The sequence below is a fragment of the Larus michahellis genome, chromosome 1 (genome assembly GCF_964199755.1).
Source record: "Larus michahellis chromosome 1, bLarMic1.1, whole genome shotgun sequence".
In the NCBI taxonomy this organism is placed as follows: domain Eukaryota; kingdom Metazoa; phylum Chordata; class Aves; order Charadriiformes; family Laridae; genus Larus; species Larus michahellis.
Window position 1 is genome coordinate 137430900 of NC_133896.1, and position 24710 is coordinate 137455609.

The 24710-nt window shown below is 42.4% G+C and overlaps 2 protein-coding genes across 7 annotated transcripts in view; one reads left to right on the forward strand and one right to left on the reverse strand.

The window, feature by feature from the left end:
• Positions 1 to 7807, forward strand: part of MAP3K15 (mitogen-activated protein kinase kinase kinase 15) — a 90983-nt gene extending 83176 nt beyond the window's left edge. For all 4 annotated transcript variants that reach the window (XM_074605402.1, XM_074605411.1, XM_074605418.1 and 1 more), the window contains 9 exons: positions 478 to 655; positions 1386 to 1560; positions 3276 to 3461; positions 3787 to 3892; positions 5126 to 5336; positions 6181 to 6293; positions 6460 to 6557; positions 6676 to 6752; positions 7276 to 7807. In XM_074605402.1, the coding sequence (XP_074461503.1) occupies positions 478 to 655; positions 1386 to 1560; positions 3276 to 3461; positions 3787 to 3892; positions 5126 to 5336; positions 6181 to 6293; positions 6460 to 6557; positions 6676 to 6752; positions 7276 to 7396 (1265 nt within the window). In that variant the 3' untranslated portion in view covers positions 7397 to 7807. The remainder of the gene's footprint in view (positions 1 to 477; positions 656 to 1385; positions 1561 to 3275; positions 3462 to 3786; positions 3893 to 5125; positions 5337 to 6180; positions 6294 to 6459; positions 6558 to 6675; positions 6753 to 7275) is intronic.
• Positions 7808 to 7939: 132 nt separating this feature from the next.
• Positions 7940 to 23268, reverse strand: PDHA1 (pyruvate dehydrogenase E1 subunit alpha 1). 3 transcript variants are annotated; one of them, XM_074605440.1, is made up of 12 exons: positions 22548 to 22744; positions 20923 to 20937; positions 18214 to 18282; positions 16423 to 16596; positions 15563 to 15689; positions 13694 to 13785; positions 12916 to 13008; positions 11373 to 11528; positions 10984 to 11055; positions 10064 to 10131; positions 9101 to 9209; positions 7940 to 8403 (listed from the first exon to the last, which is right to left on the reverse strand). In XM_074605440.1, exons 1-12 carry the CDS (start codon positions 22620 to 22622, stop codon positions 8239 to 8241), a joined length of 1215 nt encoding a protein of 404 aa, XP_074461541.1. In that variant the 5' UTR covers positions 22623 to 22744; the 3' UTR covers positions 7940 to 8238. The 3 variants fall into 3 exon arrangements, with proteins under 3 accessions (XP_074461541.1, XP_074461547.1, XP_074461558.1); XM_074605446.1 differs by lacking the exon at positions 20923 to 20937 and having other exon boundaries at positions 22539 to 23268; XM_074605457.1 differs by lacking the exon at positions 20923 to 20937 and having other exon boundaries at positions 22548 to 22787.
• Between the last annotated feature and the right edge of the window lie 1442 nt (positions 23269 to 24710).

Sequence of the window (24710 nt, forward strand, 5' to 3'; positions counted from 1 at the left end):
AAATATATGTCCATTAATATAGTCGGGCAGAAGTGAGGAGGGCGGGTAGCACTGTGCTCTCTGCTTAGAGATACGGCTGGTGGAGCAGCTGGTGGTAACCTACTGGTTTGATTCAGGCTCTTTAAACTGTATATCCAGTTATACCAGTTGTACCACTTTGTGAGACTGGCACCAAGGGGGAGTTTGTGTATATCTCTGCATGTGTGTGTGCAAGAAAGAGTAACAAAATGGCATTTCATATGAGTATGTAGGTGCTTTGCTGTCTTTGGGTTCAGCAATTAGCTCCTTCACACTTTTTATTGCTTATGCATATGATGATTTTGAGTTGCATTGCTGCTTTCTATCAACAAGGTTACCTCTCCCTCAGCCATTTTGCAAAATGAGGTCTTGATATCACTGAAGATGATCACGGCTGATGTAAGCACATTGCCCTTTCCTGCCTAGTTCTGTTACATGTTTTACAATGTCTGTTCCTAGATTACAATCGCAATACATCCCTCCCTCTGCCGATCCATGGAGAACAGGCTGGCAGTAGCAGCAGTGAGCATGGCTCTGTTTCACCAGACTCTGATGTACAGCATGACATGTTTTTCGAAAGGCCAAAGAGATCCATTTCAGAGATTCAGACAAAGCATCCCATTTCCCATTTACTAAGGTAAAGCATTTGCTTGTCACTTGACACCGAGGAGAGATTATGTGGATTTAATTCACATTATATTTTATCTGAGGGCAATTTTTTTACATAATGACTAGATAAGCAGGTGTGTTAAAAAGCAAGTGAGTTGCATAGGTAAGTTACCACTTAATTTAAATATTGTCTATATTTAATTAATGAATTTAATTAATTTCTCCTTAAGGTTTCCACATATTTATATACTTTTCCCCCTTCAGTGACTAAATGCCAGTCATCTTATTGACTGAGTGGATATGGATTCAGGAGTGAGCAGAAGAGTTGACCCTTCCATGCACTCATGAAAAAATGTGGGAAAGGGTCAGCAGAAAAACATTTCTGCTGCTGAGAGAGCACAAAGCAATACTTTGACATGAGTGTGTTACAGTATGGGGGCAGAAAAAAAATGAATAGTTATGTCAGTCCAGGTTTTTCATCTTTCCTTCCCAAAACTGAACCAGTGCTGGGTGACGTTAATGCCAGCTTCTTAGGAGGATGAAATCAGCCTTGTATTTTCAGCTTCAGTGGGGTTTACACCAGCTGAGGATCTGAGACATCTTCTGTCTCAGATTTAGTGTTTAACAGTCTGATCAATCTGCTGCTGTAGTTTAACTCGCTTTTTAACCTCCAAAGTATCCCTACTTGCTTCTGACAGTACTGCCATGTTGCTAACGCTGAGGTCTCTCTTGTGCTTGTGGCCTGGTTGCTGATGCAGCGTGCCTGATGAGGGCTCGGCCTCGGAGGACAGGAGCGCCTCTCCTTCAGTGGAGGATAAGGATTCCGGTCTGTTTCTGCTGCGGAAGGACAGTGAACGCCGAGCAATCCTATATAAAATCCTTAAGGAAGAACAGAATGAAGTTGCTTCCAATTTGCAGGACTGTATTGCACAGGTAATTTCACTTCAGCTCTCCTTGTCCATGTCAAAAGAAAAATGACAAGCCAGGCAGTATTATTCCTTTTCTGAAAACTAATAAACGAAGGTGCTTGGATTATTCCCTCTGAATATCTTTAATCTCTGAGACGTGTAACTATGTGAGCAGTTTGCTGTTGACTGAATGGATGGCAAACACCACCTTTTGCCTGCTTCTCATGTTTTTTTCTGAGGGGGAGGTTTGGGGCATTTGATGTGGGATTGGGGGGCTAAGGATGGTGGTTTGGGTGGTTTCAATGTTGTGTTTTGTTTTGGCTTTTTAGGACATGGAATTGGAATGCCAGGTAGTTATAGGTATTATTTGATTTAAAGGTAGAGAACTGATTAACAATTATTAATTCAAAGCGTATGTAAATTGGGTGCCAAGAACGCAGTATGTGAATCTTAAAAAAAGCTAAGGTAGATTTCTGTAGAGGGAAGGGCCAAGTGGGAAGAAGGTTTAGTGACTGTAAAGAGGAGCAAGAAAAATCAGGTGTTCACTTAACCCGTAGCCAAGTGATGCCACGCACCAGTAACAGAGTCGATTGCTTAGCCTTTTCTACTTGATGTCTGCTTCTAATATGCCACTGATATCATCCATTCTTATGAAAGCTGTGGTTTTTCACCAGGACGGCATTTGCATAAAGGGGATACTGATGACTCCTGTTGTGGTGTCCCTGGCCAGCTGTTGGTCTTGGCACAGACACTTGTAGCACCGCTGGTGGGGACCCCGCACAGAGCAGGGTTTTGCTTCTTCCCCGACTCCTTCCCTGCAAACTGCCTCACAGGGCAGATGGACTCACCTCAGAACCTGGGGGCTCCCGTAGAGGTTTGCAGGCCCGAGAGAAAGGCCCACAGACTCAGGCCAGGGAAGCAATTGGGGTAGATTTCTGCTCTGAGCTTAAACTGCAAAATAGTTCATAGCCTTATGGAGGACTAAAATTCATATGTGAGATCTTGGTCAGAAATAACCAGGGTTCTGAATATTTTCCAGGATAAAGAAGGATTATTTAGTAACAGCAAGTCCTACCTCAGTCTCCAACTGTTCTGCAGCACTGCTTTAATCATCTTTTCCATAATTTCTGTAATACTTCTCCCTTTAGCTTTTAATTATACAGGTTGTTCTTCTTACAAGCACCTGGATGGCTTTAACTGTCGGGGTTATGGACTGCAAATCATAGAATGAACACCTGAGTCCTCTCGCTGTGTAATCTCAGATCTTTTTGTGACTTATGATGAATGTGTATATAAGCATATTTTTTTGCATAAGGATATCAAATGTCAGCATAATTAGATATAAGTCCAGATTCAGCTTGTTGAAAGGATAGCATCTAAAAAATTTGTGTCTCTTACTGACTCAGTCTGCTCTTTTTGTGGAGGAGAGCTGCCCTCTGCAGTACATTGCACAAACGTGTAGATATTATCTGCAACCTCTTCCCTTTGTGACAGCCACAGTAGCAGTAGACTTAATTTATTCTTTGGAAAATAGAAATTACTATTTTAAAAAAATTTAGTGAGAAAAAGGTAGAAAATAAAGGCTTTACAGAAACAAAAGTTCTGTGTGATTTCTGTGCATCAGTGTGCAATACACATGAGCAAAGCTATAAATTGTAACCCTCAAAATACTAATGCTACTAATTAGATGTTTAATGACTCTGGGATTTACTTGATATACATTCATTATCCTTTCTCCAGAGCTCCGAAGAACTGCAACTTTCAGTGGCCCACATCAAGCAAATTATTGGGATTTTAAGGGACTTCATACGCTCTCCTGAGCAGAGGGTGATGGCTTCTACCATATCCAAGTTGAAAATGGATTTGGACTTTGACAGCACATCCATCAACCAGATTCATCTGGTGCTGTTTGGATTTCAGGATGCGGTGAGTTTCTCACCCTGTGCAGCGGGGGAGGAATTCTTCCCGGACAGAACTCACCTCAGGGGTGAGCAGCTTCCGCATTCTTCCTCACTCTTTCTCCTAGTACTGTAGAGGGGCTTGAACGTCACAGTCTGGGTATGGTTTGAAAGCTCTGTAGCCTAAAACTGTCAAATCTGTTGTGTAGACTTTCCAAGGTGGGGTGGTTTTAGTGACTCATGCAGTTGTTACTTTATAAAACTTCACCTGACTGTTGAAAAACAAGGTTCTCTTTCCTAAGGTGTAAGCAGATGTTTTTTGCTGCTACTTTAACTTGCTTATTCACTTATAGGTGAACAAAGTATTAAGAAATCACTTGATAAGGCCCCACTGGATGTTTGCAATGGATAACATAATTCGCCGTGCAGTCCAAGCAGCAGTCACTATTCTTATTCCAGGTAAATCAAAGCAGCTGAAAATAATCTTTTTTTCTTTTTTTTTTTTTCTTAAAAAAGGCTGTTGGCATATCAAAGAGTTACAGCAAATGGAACAGTTTAGATGTTTAATCTGTCAGCATGCCATTAACTACATCCCCTGTGCCACCACATCAAAGGCACAGGGTCACAATGTTGTACAGCAAGAAGTGTTGATCCTGGAGGATTAATGCTGTACTCGCAGTACAAAAGCACATAATGAGGAGATAACCAGGGGTTCTGCACCACCAGTGTGGTCCAACCATGAAAAAAAAAGGCAAATTAAATTCAGTTCAAGCCGGAGCTTTTCTAGTAAGAAAGAAAATGACTCTGTACAACATTTTAATGACATCCAAGGTGGGTAACGCTGCACAGGTCTGGTTATGTGTTCTGAAAAATGATGACTGAGCTGTGTAACAGATGCACAGAAGGAGTGTATTAATGTGAGGAGGAGTATGATTTTGGCCTACAGATGGATAGTAGGAAAAACCACCACCACCGAGGGGGAGGATAAATTATGAAGAATGGTCTAGGAATAAGTCTAAGTTGTAAATTTGCAAGTAGTTTTGTAACTCTTTGAAGTACTGAGCACCCCTTCTGAGCGCACTTAGTGATGGCGAGCCCTTCCAGTCCAAAGTTGCTATGGCTTTCAAGCCAAATAGGCCAAATTTTTTAGGACTTCGTTTGTAGAAGAATGCCAGCTGCTCTTTGATGGGAAGGGTGGCCACCTGCAACAAATCCTGAGAGAACTGGCGTTAGAAATCCTGCCTGGAAGAGGAAGGCTTTGTAAACTCTGTGGTCCAGGGCATTAGGGGACAACAACTTTTTTTTTTTTTTTTTTTTTTTTAAAAACAACAAACAAGCCAACCTTTCAAGGGTTTATCGTTAATACATTTTATTAATTATCTTATAATTCATTTAATCACAAATGTATTTGTCATCTCTACAGCTGTAATCTACAGCTATCTACCTCTGCCTGTATGCTACAGCTGAGCTATTACAGTGCCACTCATTTTAGAACTAATACCAGAGAATCTGTGGTCCAGCTCGTGTAAGGTGTTGCTACTCCCCTGCTCAGGGTTGTACGGAAGCGCGTGGTGCAAACAGTCACTTTTCTCACCTGACGCTTCCGCGCCCACAGTGATAAAGAACTGTAGTACCTCTGAAGCCAGACTTGTCCAAAAACATTCTTACTCTTACACTGTTTCATTTTACCAGAGCTTCGAGCTCACTTTGAGCCAACGTCAGAAACTGAAGGTGGGGACAAGGACGGCGATGAAGTGGAGGAGAGTTACCAGCCCACTGAACAAAATGGGGCTGAGGATCCCACCGTCACATCAGGAGTCAGCACCCTTAGTTCTGTGGTGTCACAGGAGGCTCAGCAGCAGCTGAGCCTGGAGTTGGGCAGACTTAAACAAGAGACGTTAAGGTAACCCTCCTATAAAGAGGCTGGATTTATTTTCAGGCAGCCTTTGAAAAGCTCTCGGGCGTTACTTTCTACAGTGACGTGCACATATGTGACATAAATGCCACTCACCTGGTAGGAGTGCCTGGTGATACAGGAGGCCTTCCAGGGACAGCAGAATGTTGGTGGCACCGATATGACAACTCAACAGCCTTCAGTACAACTTTTGTTTCTGTGTAATTATTTTTTTAATTGCAGAATGTCATGTTGGATCTCTATTGTTAAGTAATTAGGCTTGTGCAACTGTGCTCGTTTCCTTCCTACCTTAGCTCCTTGGAAGCCACCTGACCCAGTGGCAGTGCAAGGGAAGGCCAGAGCAGCTCTGTCCTGGCCCAGCGGACAGGCTGCCCACTAATTAGCATAATCAGAACTCAGCGGAGCCCCTGTCCTGTTTCTCATGGGTTATGTTTGTAGGCTGCTGTATTAACAGCGGAAGGTCCCATTCTTCTTTATGGATGTGATGTAAACCTGTGACCAGAAAGTCCCTGGTAAAACATCAGTGTTACGCTGCTCCGCTGTAAATCACAGGATAAAGGCAGCAACACTCCCCACAGAGGCCGCGAAAGAATAGGAACACAATTTACAAGCTATTTACTAAATTCTGCAAAGACGAAAGCCTTACAGTGCCACCACTAAGCTGAGTCTCAGACAACCAAAATGAAATCTCTGAGTCTTAAAATATGTTATTTAAGAGAGTATATCTCTCAAGCGTCTCTGTCCTTTGGCAGTCATTAAAAATGATAATTATTTTCTGCAGCTAGACTTATTCTCAGTACAGTTGCATTTGTTCTCTCTCATGCACTAACAGGCTTTTGGAAAACCTCATTCAGAAAGAGAAAGAGTATCAGACGCTCTTACGACAATCTTTGGAGCAAAAAACTCAGGAATTACGCTTGCTTCGATTAAAACTTAAACCTGAAGGTATGAGGAGCTACTGCATGCTTTGACAGTTGCACATGAATATATTTGATCATGTTGTCGTTTAAAAGCTAAAAGATGGTCTATTTTAAGCTTCAGTAGTCTGAAAATCACTACTTTTGCCCTAGTTTTGAGGTGTATTAACCTGTACTTTTGTTTTCTGTTAAAGACTCCCAATGGGCTGCAGCAACTTTTAGAGAGAATGCAGACCCTGAGCTCACAAACTGGCTGAAACAACAAGGAGCAGACTTGGATGCCATTAAGAAGGTAAAAAAGAAAAAAATTGAAACCAAAATATCACCTTTAAGAAAAGGTCACTGTAGTCCTAATTAGTAGTTTGGTTTCAGAGAAGGAATATTAATTTAGGAATAAATTTGCCTTTTAGTTTGCTGAAGAAGATTATACGCTAAGTGCTGTCCTTAATGATATCACTAAAGATGATTTGCGCCATCTTCAGCTGCGGTAAGAAAGTACTTCTTAGTTCATTGTTAAGTGCTTAATTAAAGTAGTTTGTTAAAAAAAAAAAAACCCACCCCAAACCCACTTTTTCAGAAGTTAGGTTATTCAAAGAGGTCAGTGATAGTTCAGTGGTAACTGCTGTGAATGTCATCTCTGATTTTCTGTTAAAGTTTTTCACTTCTTAACCGATGCAGTGTAACAACTCCGCCCAGGTGCTGCAAGCCATCTAAGTTCTGGCATTTATCAAGGTTGGCAGCTATTTCTGCACCATCCAGGATGATGTAATCACATGGGAAATAGGCATAACGAACTTATTTTTCCTACCCATTGATTCAAGTCCTTTCATCACCATTCTGTTAACCCCTGGCTGACCTGGAAGAAATCACTTTCGCCATAAAGTATAGTGTTTGCTGTGTACTGTCAGAACTGGTGTATCCTTGTGATTTCTAGATTTTACTTCTTGCTTACTTAAAGTAATGGAGATGAGGAAGTTGTCCCTAATTGTTCTCCGTTCTTCTTCATACAGGGGTGGTCTTCTCTGCAGAATTTGGAATGCGATATTAAACCACCGACAAACATCTGGTAAGACCTCAGTGCAGAAGGTTAATGCTTCAGATGGAGAACATGTAATGGTAATAAACAAATGAAAGATACATTCCTAACACTTAAATTATTAGATGTACATATGTATGTATAGTGCCTTGCAAGTTTTGCACAATTACGTGGCTTGTTTGACCATCAGTGTAAGACGCAGTGAATCGTAACAGCTTTTAAGTTGGTGTCAATGCACTTAAATTATTTATGAAAGAGTAATGCAGAAGTCAAATGCCTGTCAATGGAATATAAAGCATTAGCTGAGGAAAAAAAACCCTTTTCTGCACAACAGGCACTGCACACCTGAATTGGCTTTAGCATTGTTTAAAATGTGAACTTAAAATGTGTTACAGTTCTGCTGGCTGATGGGTTGAGCAGGGAGGGGATATGCTAGAGCATATGTCACCCCTTCACAGCTGAATGTATACAGTTTTTTGTATTAAAGCTATTCTCACTCAACTACTAAGAAAAGCCTTTTGTGATGTTTTCATTTAGAAACTTTTCTACAGCCAAAAAATAGCATCTAAATGAGGTTTTGGTGGTTTTTTGGGGAAAGTGGTTCATCAAGAAACAAAGCAAACAGACCACCAGATAAATGTTGTTAAAGTTTAATTTATTTTTTTTTTTTTTTTTTTTTTTTACACTGTACATAACACATACAGCAATCCAAAGAAAAGTCAGTAAAGCAAATACATAGCAATTTAAATAAACAGCTGCTCCTTCTCACCAACATTCAGTATGTTTAAGAAAATCCATACTGAGATGGATTTCCCTACACCTTTCCTCTTTTGAAAGAGCTTTTCAATAAGCTTAAGGTTTGTTTCTGAGTCATTGCAGTTCCTGTAAAAGCATTCACTTATTCTTAGGAATAAGTTATGCCAACAAAAAAAGGCCTTTAGCAGACAGACTTGTACCTTATCCACTGGTTTGGGCCACGTACTTCAAAGGGTGGCTCATTGAAGTAGATGTGGTTACCTAGTTCTTCCAGTGGTGGCTCCGGGTCAGTGGTAGCAAACTGAGCAGCTTCCTCGATCTCCTTCCTTACTGCCACATCAATTTCCTAAACCAAAACCAGATGCTTATTGTAAGACAGCTCAGAAAACCCCACATCATTTTGAATTTAAACACAATAATTAAGTATTGATCAGAATTGGTGTTAATGCTGTCTCTAAATATAAATTAAAAACCTGTGAAAATTTCCTTCCCACTGAACTGCAGTCCCTTTTGGATAGTGCAGATAACTTACTGCCAGAGGAACAAGACCCCACTGAGCCTCTACTCTACATTTTCAATTCTGATTCTGCGTAACAGTGTCAGTGTCAATTGTTTTTTAAACAAAGGTGATGAAAGCATTTACAACATTTGCCTAGAGGGTTCCTGGCTCCTTCATGAGAATTTTTCACTATTGATAATTTCGCTTATAGAGATGTAAGCCATTCCCCAGTAGTCGAGATACCTGGGTAATTTTGATTTCTACATGTTAGTATATGACAAGAGCTGTACTTGAACACTAACACCCACACACAGCCCTGCACCGCTGAGTTACACTCAGCACCCAAAAGCAAAATGCCTTTCCAGCAGAGTGCAACTTCCTTAGTTGGTCTGCAACAAAAATTCACCAATAAAATTGGTTTTAAAACAAACTTTAAAGAACTTCAAAGAACAAGTGATGCATGCTGCCCTACAGTGAGCTTTTTCAGAGATCATTAGTGTACGAACGCTCAAGAGCTTGCTTAAATAGCAACTAAAAGCTGTACCTTTAATTCCTCAATGCTAGCAAGGTTATTGTTGACCATTCTGTCCTTCAGCAAAGTAATGGGATCACTTTTGCTTCTCACTTCTTGAATTTCTTCTCTAGTACGATAGCTAGGAGCAAGACAAGCAAAGACATGAACTTCTGAAGTAGTGAGGTGAGGTTCTGGACGCGGCTCACTTAGAAAAAGGTGTGGCCAAAGAACGCAATGAAAACACAGCAACAGTCATCATTCAAAGGGTGGCACAACTACATCTAGAACACTCTTAGGATCTGTAAGCAGCAACAGAGCTGAAGTAGCTCCAGACTTGAGTATAACGTAGGCAGGGAAAGGGGAGCAATCCCAGCCTGAGATGGTTACTACAAGGGGCCATGTTTCCTCCTTCCCATCTCGCCTTTTTGGGGGGGGAGGGGAGGCAGATGACTTGCTGCATGCTGCCAATTGACTAAAAGTTCCCAACAAAAGTGCTGGGATGCACCTCTACTTCATGTAGATCAATTCAGATCTGTCAGCTGGTGCAACAGCCGAGTCATTTTGGCAACTGTATATTTATATTTATTTTTAAGAAGTGTTTCACTCAACTGGACAGTCCAAACTGTTCCTATAATTTTAGCTTACAGGATTTTAAATGCTCTAAAACCCCTGGAAAAGCACACTGCTTTTCAGTCAAAGCTTGCTTAGAACACACCATACAGTCACGCTGAAAGCAGAATTCATTACTAGAAAGTACAGAAGTTTAACTGACTTTGTGCTTGCTCTGAAACTAGATCTCTTAATCCTACAAGTAAAACAAGTATGGCCACAGATTATCAACTAAGCAATGACATGAGACTGCTCAGACCAATTTCATAATAACCTTTATATGCACTTCACAATGGATTTAAACATTGGATCCAAGAGTTTCAGGATTTTGACCATCAATACTTATTTGTTTTCAGTGAATGCCAAGAAAGAATGTCACAGTACCTTATTCCAGGGTCACTCATACTGTGGCCATGATAACGGTATGTCTGTAACTCCATCAGAATAGGACCCTTAAAAAGAAGAGTGTTACCACCTTGAGTGACCAGTTTGTTGTTCTAGCAGCAAGTATTTGCTATATTTGGTGAATTGCACTAGTGATGAATGATATTAAATCAATGTTTTTTCTCAGTTTAATTTACATAACATTATCACAACTAGTAAAAGGAAACTTCACTCTTTTCAAATTAAAGCCTACGTTGATATTCTTAGCATTTATTCTCATGTTCTTATTGAGCAGCATTAATTCCTTCCCTTCCACTGTCATTCGACCATTACAGACTTTCAGTTCCCTGTTGTTTCACTGCAAGATTGTAACTCTCAAAACTTTGTTGTTCTGTATGAACCTTTTTCTTTTCCTGTTGTATGTCCCAGCACAAACATTATTTCACCAAATATTAAAAATCTTTGGAACCAGTGTATCATAGTTGGGTGACAGACACTAATGGTGACTCACAAAACTTTTACTTCACTTTCCATTTCTTGTAAATATAGAATGATTAGTACTTTCCTTGATGATTCCCCTAATTAATGTCTTCACAAAGAATACAACTGCCTGACAGTCAGAACCCCTTTCACAACAGAATTTCACTGGGGTAGAAATGGGGAAAAGGATGACAGACTATCAGAATATATATATTTTTTTAAATGCTTGGTTAATATTAGTTGCATGTTAATAAATTATAAGAGTTAAAGAACCACTCAATTACTTACAGGTTCAATACTATGGAGAAAAAATGGAGTAAAGGTCAAATACAGTTTCAGCACTGACTGGAGAAAAATGGGCTAGATAAGGAACTTTTTCGGCACCAATTATCTGGCTAAGAATTTCACCTATGGAAAAGGAATGACAATTACAGACTTACTTTTCCAGCTCTACAGTACTCAGTTGCAAACTTTGTTGCTTCTCGAACACTGAGAACATCCATGCCATCCACCTAGAATCATAGAATCACAGAATCTTCATGGTTGGAAAGGACCTTTGAAATCATTGAGTCCAACCATATGCACACACACACAAAAAAAACCAACCCAAAACAAAAAACAACCTACAATCTCTGCCACTGGAGCATTCCCCGAAAGGCCAAATCTAGGAATTCACAGTTTCAAATTTTCCTATATTTAAATAAATATTTATAAATATATTTGTAAATAAAGGTGTGTGCATGCATATCCCCCCACTTCCACCGTGTTCCCCTCCCCCCACCCCCCACCCCCCCCCCCCCAAAAAAAAAAAAGCTGGGTTTGTCCTCACCCTAAGCCCTGGAATGAAGTCTCCTCTCTTGTAGTAGTCAGTGCTGGCTGCAGCTCTCTCAACTGACGTTCCCATTCCGTACCGATTGTTCTCACAGATAAAAACACAAGGCAACTTCCATAAGGCAGCCATATTGTATGTTTCAAATATCTGGCCCTGAAAGAAAAAGAGCAAGTTACATCTAGACAGGGAGCTCTGCCTTCAAGCATTAGGATCTACTGAAAATCATTCAGTTGCAGAGGTCTTGCTAGGAGAAATTTTAATACTGAAAGTGATGTGAAATCAGCCACTTGCTGCAGCTCAGCAAGAATAAAAGAGAAGCTACACTCTATAAGGTAACTTTAATCTCAACTAATAGTTTATAGAACTTAATTTTTAAACCTATTTCAGTTATGTGTGGTAGGGTAGCACAAAACCTTCAACTGAAGTATTTCAGCTACAGTTGTAAAAAACTTCACCATTGATTTATCTGTCAGGATGCTGCTACAGCAAAATAAGAGAGAAATTCAACCATGGTGACTGCATCAACTTTGCTACTCTAAGTCACAGACAGGTGATCTCCACGTGTGTTTTGAAAGTAATAAATTGTATCAGCGGTACACCAAACCACTGCTTTCTTATCTACCTGGCTCATGTCTCTGCTGATAACAAGAGACCGGCCGGAATGTCAACACTAAGTGGCTCTGCAAGATGGTCTGTCCTCTCCTCTGTCTTCAGAAATGTAAGTTACATGTCACTGTCATCTTCACTGCTATCGTTCAGAGCTCTCCTTATAGCACAGAGACTTCAGGGTGTCACACTTAGGTGACCCATGTGCAACTGGAAAGAGGATAACCAGAGTAACTGCAACCCCCTCCTCCCATGACATGTGCAGTGTTCAAATAATTAACCATTAGCCCCACTCACTCCCTTAGTATCTAGAGCTCTCCAGGAGGGAAGGCACTGAGAAGCTTCCCCTCCGCTCCAGCAACAAGGGCATAGTTCAAAGTGGGGGTGGGAAGGACAGAGATCCAAAACATGATAAAAAAATCCAAGCACATGCTATGTTCCTGGTACATAAAGAGGATCTAGCAATTAACTGTTCATCTGAACCACCACTCTGAAGACTATGTAGTACTTGAAACACACCCCTACTTAAATGCCTAAGACAACACAGGTAAGATGTCCCAGTGTCCAAATTTGAAAGACGCCCGGCCACCTATGTGAAGTTGGTCTCAGTGAAGAGCACGTCACAACAAAAGCGCTAAGAAAAACTGCAGTGGGCTGTAGGACAGGCGGTGTACACTGTCTTCGCTCTCCAGGATTGGTTTTTCACTATCAGTGGACTCCATTACTAAAGCATCCTTGCAGCAGAAAGCTCAACACAACAATCTCAGCATAAGTTCCAAGTCAGATGTTGCCTGGGTTGCAGGTACTATGCCGACAGGGTGAAAAGTGCTCTCCCACCACCCTGTGGAAAGGCAGAGCTCACAGGTCACAGAAGGGAAATTTACCCAGAGTCACACTCCTCCTCACAGAGCCACATCAGACAAAGCTCACTTACCTGGTTGGCTGCACCATCTCCATATAATGTCAGACAGACTTCATTTTTATCAAAGTATTTACAGGCCAGCGCAATCCCAGCTCCAAGAGGAACCTATCACAGAGTAGGGGACAAACCAAAATTTTAGAACAATGTTTAGAGGAGCTGGAGACAGACAGCTTGTGAACAGTAGAGAGACATTTACGCTGTTAGAGACCTGCTCAACAAACAAGTCGTTACCAACCCACTTGCATTTGTTCCAATCTGTATTACAGCCAAAACATAAACATTAACTAGTTCTCAATTTGATTCATTTTTGCTACAGTTCACAAAACTGTGAGCAAACCAGAATAAAGACATAATAGCCGCAGAGCAATGTATCTGCATGCAAGCTCACACCACCAAAACTGAGAGGCAACAGCAACACACAACATGAGCTAAATTCACAGAATCACAGAATGGTGGGGTTGGAAGGGACCTTAAAGATCACCTAGCTCCAACCCCCCTGCCACGGGCAGGGACACCTCCCACTAGACCAGGCTGCTCAAAGCCCCATCCAGCCTGGCCTTGAACACTTCCAGGAATGCGGCACCACAACTTCCCTGGGCAACCTGTTCCAGTGCCTCACCACCTCTACTGTAAAGAATTTCTTCCTGATATCCAATCTAAATCTCCCCTTTTTCAGTTTAAAACCATTACCTTGTGTCCTATCATTACACTCCCTGATAGAGAGTCCCTCCCCATCCTTCCTGTAGGCCCCAATTCAACTTGTGCTTTGAAGTAGAAATCGCGTATATACCTGAGCACCAACAATACCATTGCCACCATAGAAGTTTTTGGTATACATATGCATTGATCCTCCTTTTCCCTTCACACATCCTCCTTTTCGACCTGAAACACAAATAACAAGCAATTTATTTTTCGGAGGAAAAATACTATACAAATGGGAACATCTAATTCAATTCCTAAAGGCAGGAACACTGAGACCATGTTGTTGTCATTAGATCTATGTGGAGTTAAGACACAATGGCCTCTCCCCAAAGAGTTTACAGTTGAATGTATCACAAAACAAATAAGAGAAGGGGGAAAAGAAAAGAATGGTAATGAAAACATAATTCAGGAAATGCAGAATGAGATTAAGAAGAAATTTTAAAACCAACCAAGAAGTTTCAGTGTCCTACTATACAAAAGCACTTTCTGATAAATACGGGCTTTTATGGATTCTGCCAGCTAGGGCGAAAGCAGGGGAAGAAAAAAAAAAAAAAAAAAAAAAAAGGATTGTCTAATTTTTTTACTCAGAGATCTATTTTTCTTAAGTGTAATTAAACTCCAGTAATCTCCCTCCACTTTTGGTAGAACCCTTTCTTGTATTTTAGGTACAAACTCCTGATTGACCAATGTAACTTTTTGTTATATGTTCTACTTTTCTTAGAACAATCTGCATTGACATCCACAAAACCATTTGTCGGGGAATCATCAATTCTCCTGAAAAGTCCTTTTCTATAGAAAAGTTTGTTTCTTGTACGATCTTATCTACTAGTCTTACTTTGGGTGACTCTGCTTCCTGCTCCTTCAAACACTTTTTAATTCTGTCATTTTTTGGTCATTGAAACTCAGGCTGTCTTTCAGTTTGGCATTTTCAGTCAAGATCCCTGTTTGCAAGAATCAGCTCTAACAGCACTCCTCTAGCAGCACTCTAACAGCACTTGCCCCAAGCGTCATTTCTTGGAAGAACAGTCTGTGTACCGCTGCTGCTCTTTCCCAGTTAAAAGAACCCCACTAAACCCAGACATAATGCTACAGGAGATGATGTGTGTCATGAAAAGAAAGAAATAAAAAAAACCCACCACATCACCAACATTTGTAGTTTCAGGGCCCGTAGTAGAATTGAGCCACAACAATCTCCTCATTTACTATCTGTCTTATGAGTATCCAGTGACACTTGTCAAATCGATCATCCACCACGTTATTAATACGCATTCTTAACGCACACATACATTCTTAGTATACAAACCCATACCTCTTTTCTCTACCTCCAAAATGTGCTTTCCTGTATTAACGTTTCAAGTATGCAAATTCTCAGCTCAAGTCTTTATTATACCAGTGACTCATAAAGGCTTTCAAACTCCTTCATTTTTCACTTCTGGCATCCCTTCACAGATCTTTAAGAGCTCAGACAGCTGATCCTCTCCTCTCTTCCCTGTTCCACCTATGACCTTACTGTGAATAACCATCTCTCTTTTCTGCAAAATCTTAGATCCATCTAGATTACCATTTAATATTCTTGTTACAGTCAAATTTTCTCAAACCATTCAGTTTATCACTACAGGCAATGTTTATCAGTCTTCCTAAGACTTGAAAATCCACGACTGTCTGCTAGGGAGCGTAATGCTCTGTCCTATCGAGAATAAATGCCTACCACCAGCAAGTTCCATTTCATCAAGCTGCTGCAGCACAGCAAATACAGCACATGGTATCAAGAAAAATTTTCTGAATTTGTGCTTTAGTGGTTGCATCATGAAATTATAAAATTGATTTATTCTGGTAGGTCACTAAGCTGCTTCTGAAGCCTAAGTATGCTTTGTGCATCAACATTATTTTGAATTTGAATGAAAAATTCTGATGCAAGTACAGCGGCATGCAAATCCCCATTTTACTTGGCACAAACCTGTAAGTTCAGCGAGAATTTCTCGAGTAGGCACTCCTCGTGCGTAGGTAAAGCCATGAGCTCTGTAAGCTGTTATCACGTGGTCTGTAGGCTTTATGGCAGCTTCAAGCCCTACGCAGCAAGCCTCCTGTTACAAAGGAAAAGTAAGCTTAGCAAGGAAGAAACGCACACAACTTCCACAGTCAGCAGTGTGGCAAGGGCTACCTACGATCCCCCATGTATCACAGATCAGTAGAAAACATGAAGAGCACAGGTACAAGAGACTGCCTTAAATCCCAAGGGGCGGCAGGCCTAGCGCTACAACAGCCTTGGGCTCTCAATTCCAATCTGACTGTAACTAACAAAAGCAGACGGGAGAGGAACCAGAAGCCGCAAAGTTCTGCACACCTTTTCTACACCCATCTCCCAAATGAAGCATCTAAACAACTGCAATTCAAAAATGGCAGGGGAGAACAGACAGACAGCAAAGTTTCACTAAGTTCATCAAGTTCCTTCTGGCTGTTGCTTTTTAGTGGGCACATGATCTGTGAGACACTGGAACAAAAGCCATCAATGAAGCTTAAGGAGGAGGATGTGGGCCTCCAAATGTGTTGAATTTAATATGCTGTAGTTGCTCATACCTCACATTCAGCTGATCTTCAGCTGCACCTTGTCTTCTCCCTCTTCCTATTGCTCTCCCAAGATCTCACGGATAACTTTGTGTGCTAAGACATTGTTTTTAAAGAAATAACGAACTAAATCATGGATCCAGCTACAACTTCAGACACTGTACAGAGATATTCAGTTCTAGATTTACTCTCCACTCTATTGCATTAAGTATAGTACGACAATATAAAACCTCTTGGAAAAAAATTTCTCACCTGACCATCATATAAGTGGCAGAAGCCACGAATAATCTTCTGCTTGTACAGCTGGTCAGCCTTCAGCTCCATGCGTCGTATGGTCTGCATTGTCTTGTAGTAATGGAGCCCCTCCTCTCGAGTCATCACTGTTGTGGTACTAGGGCCTTCTTCCAAGCGATGGAGGTCACATTTCTGCAAAGTTGAAGGAGTAGTCATTTCTTGAAAGTAATGAATACTATTTATGAATATAATTTTTTTTACGATGTGCCATTTTCAAATTCAGATTTTAATATCTTTTTTAAAAAGAGACAGCAAAACCTAAATTCATAGGTCAAAGTAACTGTAAAGTTTGTGCAATATTTCCAAATTCAGAGAAATAAAAGCCTTGTAATAAAAACAGATTCCCACTCATGAAATGATGTCTTGTAGTTCCTACTAGCAGTAGATGAGCTACAGTCCTCGCAAAATATGGGAAAAGCACATTTCTGTGGTTGCTGCAGGCCAAATACTTGGTAAGAGCTACAGAAGCTTAGTGAAGAGACAAGAAATATAGTTTCCTTTGTGAAACAGTTTGTAAGATCTGGTCCTAAGACTGGACCTCACCTCTTCTACCACCACTTCTAAGAAGCAGCAATAAACCACTGCTGCACCACCCAGTGCAGCCACCCTGCTTGTCAAACCCCCATGTGTACAGTACAATTTCCTCCCCAAACCGTGGACTCTACTGAGGGAGGGCTGATTTTAGGCACCCATACAAAATAAACAAGTAAAGTTTAAAATGAAAAAATAATATTTTTTTAAAAAATAAAATCAGTCAGGTTCGGAGGAACAGACCAAACAAATTACTCTGTCAGTGCATATTAAATGGCCAAAATACTACTATACAGGTTAAAGACAGTTTGTATTAAAGCCAAAGTCTCTCCAGAGCAAATCCACTGACACTTAGATGAATTGGATATGACACACAGGCACGCTGCTCTTAGGACAGCTCTGCTTCAAAGTTCACATAACAATAGAAACTTAGGAGTCTTGTAATCAACACAAGACCAAACATTAAACCTGGTATCTGCTCAGAAAAGACTTTTCGTATAAACATATTTTCCCTCCCTTTCATCTGTGAAACAATTTTAATACTTAACAGGCACAGACAAACAGGAAGCAGGTAGAAGGAAAACCAAATAATTTCTTTCAGATTTTCTTTTATCAATTCTCGAATGAAAAGCCATCACAAAAGCTGCTGCCAATGGAAGCATCGCTCTTTCCTAAGACCTAGCCACAGTGGAAAGCTGGCAGAATATAAAGCACGTTTTATGAGCAGCACCAAGTCAAGTATTAAAAGGATGCCTCATTTTTTCCTACAAAATCCATATGGACCTCAATCAGCTGCACATCTGGGACATAGCACCCATGACTCCATAAAAAAAAAGGGAGATAGAAAGAAGGGCAGGCAGCAAACACAAGCTACTTTTTTTAAAAGCACTAAGGAAACATTAATACTCTTCCTTCAAAACACAAAAGGTTCATTAGCTCCTCTGTGACTCCATTCTCACAGTTGCATTGCAGTATCACAGCTGTAAAGAATGATAACTTCACATTCTTAAGAAACAAGTAATATTACTACATACTGCCAAGGACAGTACTTCCAGCTGCATTCAGAAATCAGGTCAGATAGTGAGGGGTTTGGTTCTGGAAATTCAAACAGTATGTTTATAATTGAAAAGAAAAGGGGGCAAGTCTATCATGTCAAGATCTACAACAAGCGCTTACACAGAATGCAGAATGCCAGTATGAAGTGTTCGGTTTCTTTACCTTAATTTCAAACGTGGCTTCACTTGCAAAGTCTGCATAGCTACGCGATGCTACCATCACTCGAGATGCCTTAAAACAAACAAGAGACAAAATCAAAACATGAGCAACATTTTAATTATCAAGCAAGAGTAGGTGAGTTCTCAAATAATCTCTAACAGTACTCCTAAACTGAAATAATTTGTGAATTGAACTCACCAGTGGCACGGTTTCACCAAGGGCAAGTCCTGCCTGACCAACCTAGTGGCCTTCTATGATGGAGTGACTACATCAGTGGACAAGGGAAGAGCTACGGGTGTCATCTGCCTGGATTCCTGTAAGGCCTTTGACACAGTCCCCCACAACATCCTTCTGTCTAAGTTGGAGAGATATGGATTTGATGGGTGGACTGTTCAGTGGATAAGGAATGGGTTGGATGGTTGTATCCAGAGGGTAGCAGTGGTCAACGGCTCAATGTCCAGATGGAGATCAGTGACAAATGGCGTCCCTCACGGGTCCGTTTTGGGACCAGTACTGTCCAATATCCTTATCGATGACACAGATAGGGGGACTGAGTGCACCCTCAGCAAGTTTGCAGATGACATGAAGCCGACTGGTGCAGCTGACACACCTGAGGGACAAGATGCCATCCAAAGGGACTTGGACAGGCCCAAGAAATGGGCCCGTGTGAACCTCATGATGTTCTACAAGGCCAAGTGCACAGTCCTGCACCTGGGTTGGGGCAACCCCCTATACCAATACAGGCTGGGGGACTGAAGGGATTGACAGCAGCCCTGAGGGGAAGGACCTGGGGGTACTGGGGGATGAAAAGCTGGACACGAGCAGGCAACGTGTGCTCGCAGCCCAGAAGGCCAACTGCATTCTGGGCTGCATCACAAGAAGCGTGGCCAGCAGGTCGAGGGAGGGGATTCTGCCCCTCCGCTCTGCTCTGGTGAGACCCCACCTGGAGTACTGCATCCAGCTCTGGAGCTCTCAGCACAGGAAAGACAGGGACCTGTTGGAGCAGGTTCAGCGGAGGGGCACGAAAATGATCAGAGGGCTGGAGCACGTCTCCTGTGAGGACAGGCTGAGAGAGTTCGGGTTGTTCAGCCTGGAGAAGAGAAGGCTCCAGGGAGACCTTTCAATACTTAAAGGCGGCTTAAAAGAAAGACAGGGACAAACTTTTAGCCTTTTGCAATAAGATAAGGGGTAACAGTTTTAAACTAAAAGAGGGAAGATTTAGACTAGAGATAAGGAAGAAATTTTTTACGCTGAGGGTGGTGAAACACTGGCACAGGTTTCCTAGAGGGGTGACAGATGCCCCATCCCTGGAAACATTCAAGCTCTGAGCAACCTGATCTAGTTGAAGATGTCCCTGCTCATTGCAGGGGGGTTGGACTAGATGACCTTTAAAGGTCCCTTCCATCCTAAACTATTCTATGATTCTACATCCCTACAGTAGTAGAGAACTTTTATTTTGTACATATGTGCTAGAAGTCCTTTAAAACCCCTTATTTAAAATTAAGATTAGAAAAAGATAACAGAATTTTAAATTTGTAATACTGTTGATTATCTAAAATAGAAATTTCAAAAGACTGTGAAGAACATCAAAACCACAAAAAATAATTATTATTCCCTTCACATGCCAGATTGCTTATATGAATACAAACAGCCAATGCAGATTTTGATGACTCTCTGCACTGACTAGAATTTTGCCTTGATAGAACAAAAAATTTATTTGAAAAAAAAAACCAAACACAAAACCCACACCCAAACAACACACCACAACAAAACCCGCCAGATTTCTGGAATATGAACTACTCTCACTCTTTCTTTTCAATACAAAGAGAAATTGGGGGGATGCAAGGCAATAACATGAAGAGAGAGAGTATCATTTCAGTGGGTAACAGTACGGCCACTGCTTTAAAATGATATGGAAACACAAAAGGTGACATACCTGAGGATACATGGAATACGGAACAACAGAAAGGGTGGCATGGTAGGGGAGAGATAAGAAGGATGTTTAAAAATACATTACTGTTCTGTTTTACAGCATGAACATAGGGTATTGACTACTGAACATCTGGTATTTTTAGATAACTTTATTCAGTTTCAGTACAGCATCAGATAGGATGTTCATCCGTCCATGCATGCGCTGTGGCCACTGCATAAGGAACGCACTACATCTTTAGTGGCAAAATTGTATTGCTGATTAAGTTACACAAAAATTTCAGTAGCTCGTTCAACCATGGAATTGACAGACATCTAGCTGAAGGTTCATTATTCCAAGATTTTGAGAATGCCCAGGTCACCGTCTCCAAAAATAGGTCTGATTGATAGGTATAAGGCTTGGAAAAAAGTCAAGAGAAGTTTCTCAGTCCCTCTTGGTTACCTACTCTGTTGCATATTTGATTTGGCAATCACAATCCCCTCCCTTCCCCTGCCCCATTATCAGATTAAATATTTAGAGATTTTAATTTAAACCAAGTTTCTACACTTTTTACCACAACGCATCAGTATTACTGCGAAGAAAAGCTATTTTACTTCTAGAGCTGGAAGTAAACCAAGAGTTTGGCTTTTACAGAATCACATAATGACTAAGGCTGGACGGGACCTCTGTAGGCCATCTGGTCCAATCCCCCTGCCCTGAATAAGACATAAAAGCAAAAGTTCTAATACGTGGCCAGTACACATGTCAAAAACAAACCTTGACAGAACTGATTCAGGCCTTACCTCACTAACAGCTCCCTAGGTTAGCAGCATTTGGAAGGGGGGAAAAAAAGAAAAAAGAAAAAAAGAGAAGAGTAAGTAACTATAACAATTAGGGGAAGAGAAGTCAGCAAATTATTAGCCAGCCAGAGCACTGTAAGAAGTATTTCCTTACAGGTAAGCTTTGCATCATGGAAATCAACCTTTATGCTTTGCAATATGCTCAGAGTAGGTATAAAATACTGCTTTATGGATTAAGACTGCTTCTATTTATTTGGTAATTTATACCTTCACTATAAATGCATAGGAACAATTCCAGATAAATATTTATGTATTTGGTAATCACTAGGATCCAAAAATTTGTACTAAAATATCCAACCCAGATCTAGTTTGGAATTCCAGGAAAATGCAGCATGTCAGGAGCAGGCCAAGTACTTGCAGTAAGGGACTAATTATAGGCACCCGTATTTTAAAATTTTGTATTTTACTTGTAATTAGGAAATACTTTTAGATATACAGTCCCAACACATAAAGGAAGATCTTCTGGTAAATCTGCTCTCTCGTGTTGTTCTCACAAATCCAGTCACTCACCTCCTTTTTCCTCAAAAAGTGAATGCTTAGGTAAGTGAGATACTTCAGAACAGAGGTACAGTAAGAGATTTGCTCTCAATGTCAAAAAGGCAGCTGACTTCCAATCACCAAAAAGTACTCTCTAACGCTGACTTGATCTTGCCAACAATTTTTTTCAGCAGGGTTAGTTTTTCTTTATGGCCACAGTCTTTATAATGGAATAAGGAGAATGAAGAGGTGAAAGTAAGTTTTGAAGACTTTTCACCCAAAAGAGATAAAACACAACAAATGAAACACTAACGACAGAAAAACAACAGCATTTGGAAAAAAATTCAGGAATAGATAAAAAGAGACTGTCGTTTGAGCAAAGAAAGGTGAAGCAGCTCAAAAAAAGGTCAGATGTCTGAATTTAGAATGGGATGAGAAGAGTATGTTTACCCCCTGTTTAGGATCTGACCTGTGCCGGCGGTCTAAATATATATAAATAAAATAAAACAAAGGGCCCAGAAAAAGGGTTCATAAAACAATCAGAATATTTGATACGTATTAAAAATAAATACGGCAAAAAAGATAACAATACACAGAACCGACGGAGGCTCTCTGGGCCGGACAGCCGCAGCCGGAACGAGCGCCCGGGCCCTGCCGTGACAGCGTGGGGGCTGCCGGTGCCGCGTCCGCCCCCTGCTGTAACGTCGTGCATATTAAACAAAAAAACCAAACAAACAAAAAAAAAAACAAAAAAAAACAAAACAAAAAAAAAAACAAACCCAAAAAAACCCAAAAGCGGTCCTACGGAGGTGTCACGCGTGGGCAGCCGCATCAGCCCTGCCTGCTCCTTCGGCGGCGCGGGGAGCACCCGGGCCGCCGGCCGTTGCCCCCGGGGCCGTTCCCAGAGGACAACCCGGCGCCAGCCCACGCCACGCGCCGGCCGAGTGACGGCTGAGGCGGCCCCTCCCGCCGGCAGCGCCTTCCCCCACCTCCCGCTATCCCCCCTCCCGCCACGTCCCCCTCACAGAGGGGCGCGCGGCAGGCCCGTTGGGGCCGTTGATCCCGGCCGCGCAGGTAACGGCCGCACTCACCGTCCTGCCGGCGGCGGTGGCGGCGGCCGGACCCTGCAGCACCCGGGAGAGCGCGGCCAGCAGCATCTTGCGCATGGAGCGGGGAAGGCGCGGCAGTGCCAGTGGCGGGCCCCCGTCCTCGAGTCTCCTTCAGGCCGCCGCCCCGGCTGCCGCTGCCACCGCCAACCGCCCGGCCCACCCACCGGCCAACTGACAGCCTCCCCGAAGTGACGGCGCTCGCCACGCCCGCCGGGACTGGCTGCCGAGCGGCGGGCCGAGCGGCGACTTCCCCTGCGTGTCTCCCCCGCGCCGCGCATGCGCGGGGCCCGGCCGCGGCGGGGGGAGGTTAGTTTCTTCAAAACCTTGGAGTTCAGCAGGCGAGCGCGGGTTGACGGTGGCCTCGGCCAGCCTGATGCCAAAAAGACTGTTTAGGACAGGCCACCTCTCCCCCAGCCGTGTCACTTTCCCCACCCAGCGCAGGCTGGGGCAGCGACACAGGCCTGAGTATCTCACGCTCTTCCTGCGCCTGAGTTGGGCTTAGTGGGAGCGCTCCCTGACTGGTGATTTTTATGCGCAGAAAGTAACTAAAGTGTTAAACCGGTATCTTTTTACTTCACAGGCATCCCACCCCTGAGAAAGGTGCGGCCAGGTTAAGATTTAACTAAATGTTGAGGAGTCCCCTCGCCATATCTCATCTGCTGATCTCTCCAGCCAGCCTCTCCTTTTCTGCCCACCCACTCGCAGGCTCACGCTAGGTTACGCACTGGGTTGCGGCGGAGTGCCCAAACCAGGTTAACCACTTGCCATGCCAGCCCGGTCCTTGGCCCCCATCCTGCTCTGCTTCCCTGAGCAGCACTGGCTTCAGCCCCTGCATCACCCTGGAGCTGAACACGGAACCGATCCAGCTGAAAGGTAGCACCCCAACCCCCCTCAAAAAAACCAAAAAAACAAAAAAACCCAAAAAACCCCCAAACAACTAAAAAAACCAGCAAACAACAGAAAGTAAATTATTTTTCACCTGTTGGCATCACAGATGTTTGTGTCTGCTGAGTCCTGAGGGTTGCACGGAGCTCAGCACATTTGCAGCACGAGTGATAAATGTTTAAGGCATAATTGGCACTGAAAATGTGTTCCTCAAACTACACTCTCAGCCTCCATTAGAGAGGACAGAAAGTGGGCGTCTGTTTCCAAAACACAGCTTCATCTGGATCCCCACTGCACCATTCACCTCCTTCCTTGGCTGCCCACCTGTTCTATTACACTGGACAGCAGTGGCCAATGTGATTTCTTCCTCATCTTCTCCATAACAAAAAGTAGGAAGAGTTGAGGAAGACAACGTAGCCATCCCTGCAGACAGATGTTATGAACAAGCCTAACTCTTTATGTATTTGGTTAGTTGTTGATTAGAAAAGCAAACCCAGGCTTGGTATCAGCTTGCTAGAAGACAGAAAATTGCCAAACTTTCTTCAGCTTTAAGTTCGGGTGACAGCGCAGAGCATTGGCGGTGCTCAGCATCCTACCTTTGTGCTGCCGCCCTGCAGGTACTCTGAGGTATGCTGTGCCTTGGCACAGGCTGAGATGTATAAAGGAAGCCATATAAAGCTACCATTTTTCTCATCTAAGGAATGAAAGCCTTAAAAAATCTGAAAATAATGTCACTTTTGCTATCATGAAATCCACCTGTGAGTAGGCAGATAGTGCTGTTTTCAGTTGTCACTAGGGACAAAGCAGTTCTTGCTCACACACTGGTAAAGGCAAGTCTACACGGGGGCTTCCAATGGAGTCATTTTTGGCATGCGACTTGTAGGAAGTTTGAATTTTGCAAGTCAGCTCTGTGCTACTAAGCAGCGTTAGCCATCCATGAAGCAGCAACTGCAACAACAGCAGCTGGCCTCCAAGAGAACAAAAAGCAATGTAAAAAAGTTGATACATTGCTTCAGAGGACATTTTTCCTAAAGTGTCTTTAGTCTGTAGCATTTCCCTGCTGGGAAAGCAAGCACAGACTTGCTGGAGATGTTGTTCTGCTGGCAGGGAGTGGCTCCGCAGCTAGAGAAAGCATTATCCTGAAGGTCTGGTTATCCCCAGTGCTGCCAAGGTACTGCACCAGCCCAAGAGGTCCCAGGCCACTTCTAAACTGTGTATCCATCTCTGTCTGGAACCTTCCTGCTGCCCATGCCATCTTTT

Excerpts from the sequence above, each read along its gene's own strand:
- PDHA1 (XM_074605440.1), bottom strand. The coding sequence starts at position 22,622 with ATGCGCAAGATGCTGCTGGCCGCGCTCTCCCGGGTGCTGCAGGGTCCG. Across the intron at positions 16,597-18,213 it reads AAGCCACGTTTGAAATTAAG|AAATGTGACCTCCATCGCTT; the intron begins GTAAAGAAACCG and ends TCAACTTTGCAG. Across the intron at positions 10,132-10,983 it reads AGTACTGTAGAGCTGGAAAA|GGTCCTATTCTGATGGAGTT; the intron begins GTAAGTCTGTAA and ends CTTCTTTTTAAG.